Here is a 17,049-nt window from a genome sequence, read left to right as displayed (position 1 = left end):
GATGCCAGTTTATGTTCAGAGGTCTCTATGTAGGAAGATGTTTCTTTGGATTATAAAGCATAATTTCAATTAACTATAGTTAAGATTATAGGTTCAAAAACTTTCAGACACAGCACCCCTAATTTCTATATTTGTCATGCAAATGCTCTCTGAATCCTGCTTCACGTGCTCTTCAGTGTTTTGTGAAGGGGTAGGTCAATTTCTTAAGATGTTTATTGCCAGTATCCTCTGGGTGTGTAGTTGTCTTATTCTGTTTCCTTTAATCTGTCTCATTCTACAGTTTGATCCATATGATAATGCCAGCAATACCACTGTTTGAGGCAACTGTTCAATTGAGATTACAGCTTCTGACTTCCGTCCTCGCACGTATCCTGGTTCTAATGAAATCATTCAGCCGTATTAAGCCTTGTCTACCATTCAGTGTTAGATCATGAAGGCCTGTACATCAAATCAAATTTATATGCCTTTGTTCTGTATTCCTTGATACACTTGCCTAACAACATTCTATCTGTCTTAAATTTGAATTGACCCAGCATTCATAACACTGCATCCATTTTGTCATTCTATCATTTTACTCACCTTGAATAGTTCATCCCTCAGCCTTCTAAACTAGAGGCATTCTTGATTTTAAACACATGTGGTCTTTGCGCATAGTGGAGACCACAAATAGTCATCTTCCATAATGGCAACCCAAAACACCTTTTGCTTTTCTTCCACTTTGAAGCTGACCACTATTCCCTTATGCCTTTTCGTTTTCTTCTCCAGCACTGGAAACTGATAGAGCTGTTACACTTCTGGGACCCTAGCGCTTTTAAAACCATGTCCTCGTGCAAAATCTTTTTCCTGCCTCCTAAGTACCCCTCTTCCCTCTCTCCCATGCTTGTGCAGATATTAGTTTCCCCTGCAACAATTGTTTTTCCATTTTAATGTACAGTGCCTATCTCTCACCCTTGGAAGATTAAAAGATCATCCTGTAGACGGCATGTTACATTATCATGGCAATACAGTGCTTACTATCCATCCCAACAGTCACCATTTCTCTATGGATTTTTGCAATCCTGACTAATACTGACTGAAGCAAGTAAAGTCTGAAGAACTTAATGACCCTTGTGATCTAGTGTTAATTAGAGAAGCAGTTGGATTAGCAATCAACAAAAATGTAAATGTTTGAGAAGCAAAACCTTAACAGAAGAACTGCCTCATGGCGCTTGTCGCAAGATAGTAAATCAATTTGGGTCAGAATATATGGGCAGGTGGTGATAACCTTTTTTTTATAAATTAAGCGCCCAATTCTTTTTTTCCCAATTTAAGGGGCAATTTAGCATGGCCAATCCACCTAACCTGCACATCTTTGGGTTGTGGGGATGAGACCCTTGCAGACACAGAGAATGTGCAAACTCTACCCAGGCAGTGACCCAGGCTGGGATTGAACCTGGGTCCTTGGCGCTGTGAGGCAGCAGTGCTAACCACTGCACCACTGTGTCGCCAGTAGGTGGTAGTAACCTAATTGATATTATCAAAATTAATTTACCTCTGAGGATAGAGCAATGAATTAAAAAAGCTTGCATTTTTATAAGCATGTTATAATGTCTTAAAACATCTCTCAGCCAATTACTGAATACCATAATGCCCCCAGATCCCAGAAGCAGCAATGAGTGAGTAGGTTTTTTGGTTTGTATGTGTCTCCAGTTTTATTTTTCTATGTATCCAGCTACATGTTGGGGTATTATAATTTGAGGTGGTGCCTCTATAACAAACACTTTATCTGTGATACGATTATAATTTGTTTTCTCTCTTGCAGTTTTGAACTTGGTGATAGCGGCCTCTTTGGGATCTGAAGCTTGACATCACGCTGCTTCTGCTGTTGAAACTTGGAACTGTTCTGGGAGTCTCTGCACTTTAGGCCATGACGAGTCGGGGAGGCGGGGCTCGATCCAATGGACCAGCCGCTGGAAACAAAATCTGTCAATTTAAGTTGGTTCTTCTGGGTGAGTCGGCAGTCGGGAAATCCAGCCTCGTATTGCGCTTTGTGAAAGGGCAGTTTCATGAATTTCAGGAGAGCACAATTGGAGGTAAGTGACCAGTGACTAATATTTTGAATATTTTAGTGATGTAACTTTGCAGTTGTAATAGCAACCACCTGGACTGCAGGAGAGATGATGGCTGGCTAACTTGGGGAGACTGGCAGCTGTATTTCGGGTTCGAGTCAGACACAACCCTGCTTTACGTTGCTTGGTTTCTGCCTCGCTGCATCTTCAACTCCTGCTTAAAAAATGACAGTTCTGTGCATTCCTGAGTGTGTGCATGAGCAGAACTGCCTACTCCAGTTGCAGATTTAAGATATATGTTGAACAAAATAGTATGGATATGTTGTCAATATTCAAATTAAGTATGGTTAATTGTCAAGGTCCAGTGGAGTCGCATTTGATGCCACTCTGGATTTCTGCTCTTTGCAGTGTCAGGTCAAAGTGTTGTGAAACTGTTCACTTTACACTCCTCTTTGACCATCTGACCATGAATCTGAAATTGTACTGTTAACTTAATATTAATATGAAGCTGAAACTACTTTGTATTTATAACCTTCAGTGTAAATGCACCTTAAATGATGTGTTTTCCCCTCAGAAATATTTGGAAATAACTTTGAGAAACTGTCCAATGAGAACGAGCTTGTATTAGTAAATTATTGTTGTCTTCAATTGTGTAAGATGGAAAGTCCTAATTAGTGCTTTTTTTTTAATTTAAAGTACCCCATCCTTTTTTTTCCAATTGAGGGGCAATTTAGTATGGCTAATCCATGTTTTTTACTGTTTTAATAAAAAGATATGGCCAGTCCACCTACCCAGCACGTCTCTGGGTTGTGAGGGTGAGACTCATGCAAACACGGGGAGAATGTGCAAACTCCACACATATCGTGACCCAGGGCTGGGATCGAACCAGGGTCCTCAGTGCTGTGAGGCAGCAGTGCTAACCACTGTGCGCCCCATAATTAGTACTAAGGTGTGTTTGATTTTCACAGATCAAGATCAGGAAGGTTTCACATTGCATGATTTTGATATTGTATTATGAGCTTCTAGTGAGGTCAATACTAAACAGCTGTATTCTCGGGTTTCATTTTGTCTGAGCCAAATACTCTGCCTTGGGATCTTGTGAAAAAGGACAACAAATCCCTGAATGGCTGGGCCATAGTTTTACAAACGTTGTTGGGATGCACATTATAGCATTGCTGTTTCCTGTGTATTTAGATGCTTATACATCAGCAAAACATCAATTTTATCAGCTTGGCTCATTTTAGTGGTGCACATTCTACTGAGTAGCCTCCCCATTCTGACTTTCCAGCTGCTTCCAATGTAGCACTTGTGCAGTGATGTATTTATTGTTAGAGATATTGTTCTTCAAATGAACCATTAAAGAGAGGCTCCGCCTGCCTGTTAAACTAGCGTTAAAGATCTGTTAGCACCAATTGAAGGAGAAGAAAGCTACAGGTGTTCTGACTAGTATTCCACCCTCAATCTAAACAATTTGAGCAGATTAACTATTAATTGATCTAACTGGTTAGCTAGCCCGCATATAGTTTACTGGTAAGTAAACTGGATAACATATATCTTCTGAAATAACAAGGGGTCTTGATTTTCTACTGAGCGCAGTTTTAAGCTACATTTTCTGATTGTGACACTTTGAAGTGCAGATGAATGTGTGATGTTAGATCTGGTCTAGCACGATACTGTTTTGTACTTAATTGCTTTGGGCCCATCTTTATGTTAATTAGATCATAGCCGCTGTCAATACAATTGAAAATGAGTTTTGGAAATTACCGTATATTTAAGGAATGAGAATTTTCTATGCCACTGCTCAAGTTGAACGAGCTGTGTTCTTGATTATGGCCCATAAAGTTGTGCCATATGTTTGGTTAATATCAGAACTGCATAATCTTGCTTTTCCCTTTTAAGATCACAAGTATAAGTTCAGTAAGTAAACACAAGATTGACAACAGTTGAATTAGCACATTGTAAGTGCCACTTTAGTTTGCCAGGAATAAGTCTTCAGCAATATTCCCTGAGCAAGGAATGACTACCATCACTTTTCCTTGGACAATACTGTCTTTTTCAAACTTTGATCTAGAATGTAACAGTAAGTTTTTTTTTTATTTGTGTAAACTGCAAATATTCATTTGAAGCCCGATGTTTAGCACCGAACGAGAAAGACACATGTCCTAAAGGATGTAATTAGAGGATGCTCTCCTGAGTAATGGTTAGATTTCTGGAGGATGTAATTTCTCTTCTGTTAACACTTTATATTGGTGATGTGCTTAACTTTACAGGGAGCAGAACTGCGTTGAAAAATGCACATCCCGTTATAGGAATTTGTAACACCTGATTGAAGTTTATGCATGAAATTGCAGCAAACCAACTAAAGATAACGAGTAGCTGAAGAAAACAGATTTAGGGCAGCATGTTGGCGCAGTGGGTTAACCCTGCTGCCTCACGGCGCCGAGGTCCCAGGTTCGATCCCGGCTCTGGGTCACTGTCCGTGTGGAGTTTGCACATTCTCCCCGTGTTTGCGTGAGTTTCACCCCCACCCCCAGATGTGCAGGGTAGGTGGATTGGCCACGCTAAATTGTCCCTTAATTGGAAAAAATGAATTGGGTACTCTAAATTAAAAAAAAAAGATTTGATGCAACAATGTATAATGCCTTTAATGTGATAAAATGTCCAAGGCACCTCGCAACATTTTAAAAAGAAAAATGACACCAAGCCACATCAGGCGTGTCAGATGACCAAATGCTCGATCCGAAGCAAACCTGAGAATATCTTGAGGAAATTGAGAGGCTCCAAGATGTAAGGAGGGTAGCTCCAAGCTTGGGTACCAGACAACTGAAAGTGCAACCACTAATAGTTAAGGAATTGAAATTGGGATTGCCCAGAGGCCAGCAGATATGAGTGTTGGGTGGGGAGGAGAATACAGATAGTAATGGGCAAGGCACTGGAGGGATTTTGAAACCAGGATGAGCATTTCAAAATCAAGATGTTGCTTAACTGGCACCACTGTAGGTCAGCAAGCACGGGTGATAAGTGAAGGGTATGAATTAAGACAGGGCAGCTGAATTTTTGATTATCTCTAGTCTGCAGAGGGTAGAATTTGGGAAACCAACCGCAAGTGCTTGGAATAGTCAAGTTGAGAGGTAATGAGGCATGCATGAGAAGGTTTTCACAGCAGACGAATTGAGCGATTAAGGAGATGGAAATAGTTGGTCTTAGAGGTGGTATAAAAGAGGTTGAAAGCTCATCTTGGGGTCAACTGTGACACTTAAGTTACAAGCAACCTAGCGTAATCTCAAACTTTCCAGAGAGGGGGATAGTCAGTAGCTGGACAAACAAATTTGAAAGTGAAAATCGCTTATTGTCACAAGTAGGCTTCAAATGAAGTTACTGTGAAAAGCCCCTAGTCGCCACATAAGTGAGAGCGGTCTCATTCAGCTGGACAACAGTGGAGAGGAGTTGGAGGAAAATGGTATGTTCAACTGTGTCAAAGGCTGGAGGCAGGGCCACAGACAAGGAGTAAATGTTTACCCCTGAGTTTGATGAGCTGTTTGGAGACTGGTATACTGGCACAGTGGGAGAAATTGTCAAATTAAGACTGAAGGGATTTGGCAAAAGGATAGATTTGCCTTTGTACATTGTCTGTCTTATCCTCTGAGCGCGCCAAGCACTTTACAGCCAATGAAGTAGTTTTTGAAGTGAGCCCAATATAGGTAAATTTGCCACCCACTTTGTGCCAGAACAGCAGAGATAAATGAACAAATCTGTTTTTGTGACATTAATTGAGGGATAAATGTTAGCCAGGACAGCAACTGTTTATCCAGTGTCTTGCGATCTTCTGCACCAAGCGAGGGCAATTCAATATCTTCAAAATAGTGTCTGCGTAGATTTCCTCCAGGTGCTCTGGTTTCCACCCACAGTCCAAAGATATACAGGTCAGGAGTACTTGTCGTGCTAAATTGCACCTCAGTTTCCATGGATGTACAGTTAAGTGGGGTTACGAGGATTGGACGTGGGCCTAGGTAGGGTGCTCTTTCTGATGATCGGTGTAAATTCGATGAGCCGAATGGCCTCTCGCACTGTAGAAATTCTATAGTTCTAAAATGAAGCACTTGCAATTGCTGGACTCAAGTAAAGCACCAAAGTGACGGCCTAGATTACATTCTGAAATCTCGAATGGGAATTGGCACCATAGTCTTCTGACTCAGTTGAGCATGGCTGCATAGAGCTGACCGTTTCACATAAGCTCAACAAAATGTACAATAATTGCCTTGTTTTCTTCTGACAAAATTGCCAACTGTGCAACTTGGGACATTTCCTGTATGGCTGCCAGGATTCTGTTGATTTTCTGTTTTTGTCAATCCTTTGCCAACATTGAATTAAACTTAGTTCAACAACTTTGCTCCTTCGTTGTTTCCGTGTATACCATGCAGACCCTAAATATGAATATAGCCTGATCGGCTGATATCCAGTTGTATATTGAATAGCTTTTTTTTTCTTTCTATAAAGCTGCACTATTGCTTCAGTTCATCGGAGTAACTGAATTTGCAGCTGCTCTTCAGGTCATTGAATATTATAGTTCAGACATATGTGTACAGTTAACTTCTTAGAACCAGGCCTGAAAGAAAACAGATTTTAAAGAAATTAAACTTTACTGGAATACATTAGAAATAATCAGGGTTCCTTTAGACAGTCCTTTTCAAAACCAATTCAATTATGCCGTATTTCAGTGTAATGAATTTTTTGAGTCAAATTGAAAACCAGTGAGGATCTTTGTTGTATGCAGATGATCTAACTCGGGTTAGTTAGATTAGTACAATAATGTTAAACTTAAAAAAACAAAGGGTATTAAATCAATTGTTGGAAATTCATTGGGCAAATTATCTTCAAGTTACTTGGAAGTAGAACTACAAAGATATTACACCTCGTAGCTTAGTAAGTTATTAAATCATTTTCAAAATATCAACATGCTTGCATTTGTCACAGACACTAATTTTTTTAGTCTTTGGGGTGGGGAAATGTGTCTGCAGTTGTACGTGGTGGTGTCTCACGATATTGTTTATCAACTTGGAGTGGAAACTCAGTTGTTTTTAAGCCTTTTCTTTGGAAGGGGAAAGAATTGGGTATGTACCCACAGCCTAGAATAATTACTAAGATATATTTTTACAAAAAAAGTGAAAAATGATTCTAAAACATCGGGTTTTAAAAATGAAATGTAGTTGACCTGAATTTGACTTGATCGGTTGCCAAAGAGTGTGGATCTCCATTTAAAAGGATAGAATTGCAGGCTTCTGTTCATGGGAATTGACCATATAATTTTTGTTTCAGTGCCATTACTTAAACAGCTAGTTGAGTTGAGAACACTGGCTCTTGAATTGTACTTCCAAATCTAATTGTACTTCCAAATCCTTGGGCGGGGTGCTCTTTCCAGTGGCCGGTGCAGACTCGATGGGCCGAATGGCCTCCTTCTGCACTGTAAATTCTATGAAATAAGATCACAACTGCATGTTGCCCAGGAGTCCACATGACCTGCCCTTGGGAGTTGGTGGGAGTCTGTGGGGCAGGTGGTGGTGGATAATAGTATGCCACTACTGGCTTAGTTGGCATTTAAAGCAATTAATGTTGGCTTAAAGAACAAACCAACTAAATTATATTTTTGCTCTTCTGCACCAGGTTTTGAACTTTGTTTTCTTCATTTAAGACCAGATAATGGTGGAGGTAATTTTAATTTGCCTTTTCTCATTCCCTGAAATGAGTACCTGTATCAAATTTTGCTTTCAGCTGCCTTTCTAACGCAGACAGTCTGTTTGGATGATACAACAGTTAAATTTGAGATTTGGGATACTGCTGGCCAAGAGAGATATCATAGCTTGGCACCAATGTACTACAGGGGAGCACAGGCTGCCATTGTGGTCTACGACATAACCAACACAGTAAGTAATCCCTATTGCTTGCTTTTTTTGTTCTGCAACCACCACCCCCACCTCCAAAACACCTATTTCCTTCTAAGTAATGTCTATTGTGCGTACAGAACCTTCAAGGAGGAAATTGTGAACTTCCTGGTTGTCACTGATGTATGTACGTCATTGATGTATGTATCATCAGCAATGGGGTTTCTGTTCATTTTAACATGACTGAAGGCTCCTTCTGTCTGTCAAAGAAACGGAAGGCTTTAACATCCCAGAAAATAGCAAGCAGTAAATGGTCTACTGGTTCATCCAGCTGCTCCCTTGTGATGCCTTGCATATCACCTATGAATGAGGAGCCGGGGTAGGCCATTTGGTCCTTCGAGCCTGCTCCGCCATTCAAGAAAGTCATGGCTGATCTGACTGTAACCTCAACCCCACACACCTGCCTACCCCTGATAACCCCTTTAGAATCTTTGCCTTAATATTCAAACACTCCACTTCCACTACCTTTTGAGGAAGTGTTCCAGAGACCCACCACCCTCTGAGAAATAAATTCTCATTTCTCTTAAATGAGCGATCCCTTATTTTTAAACATTGACCCCTTGTTTAAGATTCTCCCATAAGAAGAAATACCCTCTCTGCATCTGCCCTGTTGAGACCTCCCAGTATTTTTTTAAAGTAAAATTTAGAGTACCCAATTATTTATTTTCCAATTAAGGGGCAATTTAGTGTGGCCAATCCACCTAACCAGCACATCTTTGGGCTGTGGGAATGAAACCCATGCAGACACGAAGAATGTGCAAACTCCACACAAACATGGACCCAGGAACGGGATTCGAACCCAGGTTTTCAGCGACGCAGTCCCAGTGCTAACCACTGTGCCACGTGCCGCCCCACTCCTCAGTATTTTAACAGTTCTGATCGAGTAAAACTCCACACAGTCACCCAAGGCTCAAATTGAACCTGGGCCCTGGTGCTGTGAGGCTGCAGTGCTAACCATTGTACCACCCCTTCTCTGAACTGCTTCCAATGCATTTAATCTTTCCTTAAATGAGACCATCCTGTGCGGGGTACCCCAGATGTGGTCTTACCAATGCCCTGTACAATTGAAGCATAACCTCCCTATATTTGTGATCCGTTCCCATCACAATACATGATAACATCCCATTGGCGTTCCTAATTACTGCTGTACCTATATACTGGGCTTTTTGTGACTCACAAACATTAAGTATGTGCTCCACCCACCTCGAATCATGAAGGTTTTTTTGTGCAATACTCGTGTGCCTTGGCACTAAACCTTAGACAAACCAAATTCTATGTTCTCTGTCCATTTGCACGATAAACTTAAATAGTAATTTATTTGTCTTGTGTTTGGGGAGAGTGGAAAAATGTTTTGAACACCAAATTGTCAACTCATTAACCAGGAAAAAATTCTTAAGTGAAAATTGGTATACCATTAACCATATTAAATACTTATCAAGTTTTATAACTTTGGTTGCTTGGTTTACATCTTGCCAATAAAACCTGTTAGCTTCTGGGTTCCACTGAGCTAAAAAGTCTGGAACTGAGGCGCGATTCAACGAATTGGGAACAAAGTCCCGTTGCGAGTGTATTTGGCCATATGTTTCTCAGCACTCGCAGCGCCAAGAAACACATGGCTATACAACGTGACTCGCGTTGTATAAGGGACCTCAGCGGGGAACGCGCAGCTGAGGCGCACATAGCCTCATTTTGTCACTGAGGAGCTCCAATCCCCGGAACTCCCCAGTGTAGCGAGAGATCTCGGGATGCCCCCAAAGCGACCACCCAAACGTACTAAGGGAGGATCACCCTTTCACCACCCCCATGCAAGGCAACCCGGCAAGTACAAAATGCCAGAGGGCACCCCCATTTGTGGAGACCAGTACCAAATGGTGCTCACCCAATGTCTTCCAAAGCGAAGGAGGTGGATCCCAAAGCCTCAAGTACCTTGAGACTAGCTGTCTCACTTTAATATACAGATTTGTCAAAATAGTGATCCCGCCCACAGTGGACGGAATTTACATCGCAACATCTTGAGATCGCGTTGGGTCTCACGAGGCGTTGCGAGCAAGATAGATCCTGGGAGCGGGCCGCTCTGCTTTTATCGGTCACAGCACCGCAGCGAGCTGACTTCCAGGCGCAGCATGGCAATTGGATCGCACACTAGTTTGTAAATGATTAGCAGATGATGGGCTTTCCCTTCTGGCATTTAACCTCTATTCGGACCCTTTGCCAGACTTTCAAGCGTTCTCTTATCATTATTTCCTCCATATCTCAATCTCAAATTGACACAAGGAATCCAGACTGGGAGTTTTTGTAAGCCTTCTGGACTTGAACCTTGGCTTCAGCGGGGGCGGGGGGGAGATTGTAGGGCCACAGGGAAAAAGGGGCGGGGGAGAATTGTAGGGCCACAGGGAAAAATTAGGCAGGACTAATTTGCTTGTTCTCGCGAGAGCTGACACTGATATGGTGGGTTGAATAATAATCTTTTTATTGTCACAAGTAGGCTTACATTAACACTGCAATGAAGTTACTGTGAAAAGCCTCTAGTCGCCACATTCCGGCGCCTGTTCGGGTACACAGGGAGAATTCAGAATGTCCAAATTACCTAACAGCACGTATGGGAATTGAACCTTGGGAATTGAACCTGCTGGCCTTGTTCTGCATCACAAATCAGCTGTCTAGCCCACTGAGCTAAACCAGAGGCCTACTGTGCTGTAACATTCTATGATCAAGCACTTGGTCTTCTATAAGTGAACGTCTATGCTGTCAGACTCACCCCTGACATTTTGATCGGGTTGTAATGACCCCCCCCCCCCCCCCCCCCCCCCCCCAATATCCTCTTGTTTTGCAAGTACAATTTTAGAGTTTTGGAACATTTTACTTTCAATGTATGATTTCCTTATTTGCCAATATTTTTGGTACTGAGCTTGTCAATGTTCCAGTGCTGCCTCAGGGCAATTGAATAAGTTGCTCGTTTGGTCAGACACAACCTATTTTTGAAGCTAGTTCAATAATGCAGTGAAAAACTAAGAAAAATATTTTCCAATGAGTTGCGACATTATTTTTTCCTAAATAATAAACCGTTAAACCAGATTTGGTTTCAAGATGCGCTTTGCACTTTGAGCAATTGGATAGCAGATAAGTTGAACGTGCTGTGTAAGTGAAGAGATTGGTAGCCTGGGTAGTTCATGAGATTTTAAGACTCTTTAATATTCCCTGCTCAAATTAACCAGTGTGACTTTGCTAATACTGTGCCACCGGGTGTATGCTGGACACTTGGGTGAAATCTGTTGTGGATCTGCAGCTCTACTCCAATAATAAATGTTATGCTTACATTTATACTTAAAGGATACCTTTGCACGAGCCAAGAACTGGGTAAAAGAACTGCAGCGACAAGCCAGCCCAAATATAGTGATTGCATTAGCTGGCAATAAGGCTGACCTTGCAAATAAGAGAGCTGTAGAATTCCAGGTAAGTTATTTGTACAAAATTGCTAAGCATTCAATTACTTTCCTTTGCCCATTGTATATAAAACATAGCTCTTAAAGTCCTATTTTGTGTTTAAATATGTTGGTTGTTTTGCAGGAAGCACAAGCATATGCAGAAGACAACAGCTTGTTGTTCATGGAGACATCAGCAAAGACTGCAATGAATGTGAATGAAATATTTATGGCCATAGGTATGTGAATATACTCTTGATGTACACAGCCAGATTCTTTATCTTAAATAATGTTTTCTGATTTCCCTGTCCTTTTTTTGTTTTACCAATTGTATGTATGCTGTCCTCTCTGCAACTGCCTTTTTCTGGAAGTTGGGTTGGCTCAGCTTTTTGGTACATCTGTTGATTCTTGGCACAAAGTTGAATGTTACTTTATCACGTGCCAAGTGTAACTACTTTTATATGTATTTAATGCTCATTTATTCATCCACCAAATACATTGAGATAACAATCACTGAAGGTCGATCACCAAGAATTTTCAGCCAGCTGATGTTTCATGGCCCCCTAGTTCAGGATTTTGCAAAGTGTGGGTCGCAGGCGGGTGGGATGGTCACAGCAATTGGTTGTGGCATTCCCATGGTGGTCCCGATCGAGGAGGAAGGGCCCAACTGCTGCTACCAGCTTCTGTGTGCAGTCTTCCAACCATAAGTGGCAGCAGTGAGCAGATCAGCATGCCTTGGACATACACCTGGCGTCAAGCGCCCTGTACATGCTTTTGGCACAAAATCGGAGAAGAGCATCCTCCATCTTTGCGTTGCTAGCAAGCAAGGCAGGAAAACTGTGAAAATGGATTGTTTTCTTACAAGGAAGATATGACCAGAGAATCTGGCCAGAGACGCACACAGGCAGTGTACCTAATGGCCAGGATCTCTCATCTGAATCTGTTTGAGAGACCTGCTCAGGAGAATCCACCGCAGGATAGAACCGTGCTAATGCTATCTCTGTGCAGAGCTCCAGGACCTCTGGTGAACAGCTTACAAAGAGGAAACTTAACACTGGAACAAAGCAGTATTTTGATGATTTCTTGAGGTATAGTTTTGTCAGTTATGCCAATGCATATAAGGATGCAAAGCCCATGCGTGTTATATGCAGGGAAGGACTGGCGAATGAGCAAAGTTTCAGATTTTGAAAAAGTGGAGGATTAAAATTCCTTTTGAGGTTGAGACCCCAGAGTCCGTTATTAACTTATAACTGACTCCAAATGAAAAGACTCAGCTGCTGCACCTGATCTGTGACAGCATATTCAAAAGTCCATGAGACTGTGTACAGTATGGAGTAGCATCTCCCAGAAGTATCCAATGCTGAGTAAAACGAGCATTTTGTTATTGCCCTTCATGATGACCTACATGTGAGTTTGGATTTTCCGTTCTCACAAAGGTGAAGATGGCACGAAGGAACTGGCTAAAGTGCACCTGATGTGCGCATTGCCCTCTCCTCCTATCAACCTGATCGGAGTAAGAACGTGAGGACCAAGCAGGCTCCCCTTTCGCCATAAAGATAAGTGAATGTGGCGTGTTCCAAAGGACTGCCGGCATGGGTCCCGAAGGTTGGCCGGTTGGCAAAGGTGGGTCCCTAGAAAAAAAAAATTTAGACGCAGCTCTATTTTATTAACAGGATTTTGCTGTTGCTGTCCCTTGGGAGAAATATTGAATTGCTTTTTTTTTCCAAATAAACTAATTGCAAGCATTCCGTTTTTTGTGGTAGCATCTTTATTAATTAAAAGCTCTTCCAGGAACGCCCTGGTTACAATCCGATAATCCGGTGGGGGGGATGGAATCTGAAGGTTTTTCCCAATCTCCGAGCAGAAACAGAAAAGGCTGATTCCTGAGGCCTCCACAATTAATTTCCGCCTCAATTTCCATATTGGCATTTCATGTTCTCAGTAAATGGCAGTTAACTAGTAAGATCATCTGAAGTTTCTCACTAGATTGTGCACAAGTGAATTTTTATGCTGTGACTAAGTGGGAAAAGATATACAGTAATGTTTTTTTCCCTCCTATTAAAACCCCTTTACAGCCAAAAAGCTGCCGAAGAACGAACCTCAGAATGCGGGTGGAACCTCAGGCCGAACCAGGGGCGTGGACCTCCAGGAGACCAGTCCACAGAGTCGGAGCCAGTGCTGCAGTAATTAAATTAGTAACTGGCAGGTGTCTTCACAAAACCCCAACCGGAATCCCATTTACCAATCGCACTTACAGCAAGAACAGTGACAGTTCGATGCATTAATTCCTCGCACCACTCCAATCAGATGGGAGGAAATCCGCCAACACTTTTCCATATAAAATAAATTTAAGTCTTAAATCACTTTTTTTTTTAAAAATATGAACCCTTTGCTCTTCCCTTCTAATTCCGGTGGCGGATGCATGCACCAGTTATTTTGACCCAACTTTTTCTGGGCGATTCCTTCATTTTCAGACTCTACAATCTTGTATAATATTCTGGAGAGAAAAGATTTTTAAAAAAATATAGATTAGGTGTCTTTTTGTGAAAAATCTTCCTAAAGAGCTACTTACCTAGTACACAACCCATCTAATAAACGTAACTAATATTAATTTAACATGGGAATCAGCGGTTAAATGTTCGTTCTGACCAAATCTCAATTATGAATTTTGAAAAGAATTTCTGTATTTGTAATGTAAGTTTTCTTTTACCATATATTCAAATCAGTAGACCATTATGTCCATACAGCACCTTCGAATATACCTATTATGTTCTTCCTTTGTGTTCAGAAAGCATGGAGTGTTCTTTTTGGTTTCCAGTGTAATGCACTATTCTATTCAGATGTTTGCAATAACTTGTAAATTTTGATGTCCTTGGAGGTGATGTGATGTCACTAATGTCAGTAATTACAATCTTGCACACTGCTCTGATTTGTGGAGCTTGTTCAGTCACGCTGTGACTGTTGGCAGTGAAAGGCCGAGCTTGCGTGTGTGAGAAACACCAGTCTGTAATACAAAAATCTGTAATTTGACAAATAAAAATAGAGGGAGGTATCAATTAATTCCAGTTTGTATTTGTTCCGTAATGATAAGAGTGTATAGAACTTTTTAATTACCAACTCCCTTGGTGTCACAGACTTGTAGCAATACAAGTGGCAATTAACCAGCAGTATATTTTATGTATTGAAGTATTAATTTGACAACTTTTCAAATGCACATGGTGGAACTAATTCTTATAACAATTTGGTATAAAGTATGCTTCAAGTGCAGTACTGTTAATAGCATCTTCAGACTTGCTGCCAGCTAGCTTGAGATAAAATGTCTAATGTGACAAGATTTAGAATGTAAAAGGGTGAGTGAATGGCTTTTTGAACTGGAAGTGATAATGAAACTTAATTTTGTCCTCCAGCAGCGAGTGATTTCATTTTCACTAACTTCAGTAAGTAGTCCTAGTTCTGAGATGACTTGTGCTAAGTACAATGCAGGACTCATCCAGCAACTAGTGCCTTGCAATATAATTGCACCATAATCTCAATCTGTATTTTTCGTACAAGTGTATCCTACTGATATCAAATGTGGATCTGTACACACTACTGTGGAAACAGCCTTTAACATTCTGGAACTGAGGCACATTTTGATAACTGAGCACTAGTGGTTTAACATCCCACAAATTAGTGCTGATTAATTCTAATAAACTCGTCAACTTCAAAAAATGGTTGTATCTATCTATCTTTTTTGGTAATGCGAACTTGCAACAAACAAAACCACCACAGTTCAAAGTGAGGTGGTTTCCTGAATACAACCTAGGTCTTGGTGATTAAATATACAAAGGACCTGTGAGCTCTGAATTGTCTGTGCACAAAACTTGGAAGCACTAGAAAGGATATCATGGTTATTTTGTCACTTTCAGCATTTGGGGAAGTTTGTACGAAATCTGCCACTTAATGGATTTGCGTCAGGGATCAACCAAGCATTTGCGTGACCTGAGCCTGACTGAGAACACCAGATTTCACAGACAACACTTAATATTGAATCATCATAAGCTGAGCTTTCTAAATCTACATGTATCACTCTCCTCCCTCACTCTGTGTCTCTAACCTCTACAACAGAATGAGCTCTTTAAAAAGGGAGAATATTGCCAAATAATTTCATGGTTCGTGCTGTAGCCATGACTTGCACCGGCTGACTTCAGGAGCCACCCAAATTAACTCTTGTTCTTTCCCATTTTGTAACACTAACCATGTACGGTCATTAGGAATGGAGCATTTAAAATGGAAAACCCCATGTGAGAAATGTAGAAAATTGCACAACAGTCTTTCAATTATGTTGTGACAAAAATGACCAGATACTAATTCCCAGCATAGAGTAAAACATTTTTAAACCATGTTTTAATTTAAAGGAAACAGTTTCAAATTGAGAAACGGGAACTCTGCAAAGTTCCTTGCTTGTTTTAATTCAGGAGATTGGCCACCAGTTACTGAAGGATGGAAGATGATGGCTCACCCACATAGAACGATACAGCGCAGTACAGGCCCTTCGGCCCACGATGTTGCACCGACATGGGAAGTCAAAAACTAAAGGCCATCTAACCTACACTATGCCATTATCATCCATATGCTTATCCAATAAAGTTTTAAATGCCCTCAATGTTGGCGAGTTCACTACTGTTGCAGGTAGGGCATTCCACGGCCTCACCACTCTTTGCGTAAAAAAAACCTACCTCTGACGTCTGTCCTATATTACCCCTCAATTTAAGGCTATGTCCCCTCGTGCTAGCCACCTCCATCCGTGGGAGAAGGCTCTCACTGTCCACCCTATCTAACCCTCTGATCATTTTGTATGCCTCTATTAAATCACCTCTTAACCTTCTCTTTAACGGAAACAACCTCAAGTCCATCAGCCTATCCTCATAAGATTTTCCTTCCATACCAGGCAACATCCTGGTAAATCCCCTCTGCACCCGTTCCAAAGCTTCCACGTCCTTCCTATAGGAATACTCCAAATGCGGTCGTACTAGAGTTTTGTACAGCTGCAACATGACCTCATGGCTCCGGAACTCAATCCCTCTAACAATAAAGGCCAACACACCATAGGCCTTCTTCACAACCCTATCAACCTGGGTGCATACTTTCAGGGATCTATGTACATGGACACCGAGATCCCTCTGCTCATCCACACAACCATTCAGAAAACCTACAGTTTTCCCACCATGGTGGCCAGATATTAAATGATTCCAATGTTTCTCCAACCTCAAGACTCCAATGGGAGGTTTGTTGAACATTTCTTCTGTTCTAAATCTGCCAATTGGTTTAAGTTTCTGGTCTTGTTTCTGTGCTGTCAATTCAGTTTAAAGTAACTTTCCAGATTTCCCTGTCCTTGTGGGGTTATATTTAAAAATGATTCTACAGCCTTTCATAATCCCACGTATCCCAAGTGCTTCACAGCCAATGAGGTGATTGAAGTGTAGTTACTGTTGTAGAAAGGCTAATTTTGCATACAGCAAACTTGAAGCAGCAATATGATAATCATAGAGTCTGCACCATCCCTCTGAGAGCACCCTAATCGGGCTCCTGCCCTATCCCAGAAACCCCCTAACCACACTTAACCGGCACATTCCTGGACACTAAGGGGCAATATAGCAC

General features: G+C 41.4%; 1 protein-coding gene across 3 annotated transcripts in view; it reads left to right on the top strand.

Annotated features, from left to right (window-relative positions):
- LOC119954547 (ras-related protein Rab-5C) overlaps window positions 1-15,120 on the top strand; it is a 42,033-nt gene extending 26,913 nt beyond the window's left edge. For all 3 annotated transcript variants that reach the window (XM_038779872.1, XM_038779873.1, XM_038779874.1), the window contains exons 2-6: window positions 1,802-2,072; window positions 7,818-7,969; window positions 11,318-11,440; window positions 11,555-11,648; window positions 13,485-15,120. In XM_038779872.1, the coding sequence (XP_038635800.1) occupies window positions 1,907-2,072; window positions 7,818-7,969; window positions 11,318-11,440; window positions 11,555-11,648; window positions 13,485-13,600 (651 nt within the window). In that variant the 5' untranslated portion in view covers window positions 1,802-1,906 and the 3' untranslated portion in view covers window positions 13,601-15,120. The remainder of the gene's footprint in view (window positions 1-1,801; window positions 2,073-7,817; window positions 7,970-11,317; window positions 11,441-11,554; window positions 11,649-13,484) is intronic.
- The last annotated feature ends 1,929 nt before the right edge of the window (window positions 15,121-17,049 follow it).

The sequence above is a fragment of the Scyliorhinus canicula genome, chromosome 19 (assembly GCF_902713615.1).
Source record: "Scyliorhinus canicula chromosome 19, sScyCan1.1, whole genome shotgun sequence".
In the NCBI taxonomy this organism is placed as follows: Eukaryota; Metazoa; Chordata; class Chondrichthyes; order Carcharhiniformes; family Scyliorhinidae; genus Scyliorhinus; species Scyliorhinus canicula.
The sequence above is the reverse complement of the archived record's forward strand: the minus strand, read 5'-3'. Positions and strand labels throughout refer to the sequence as shown.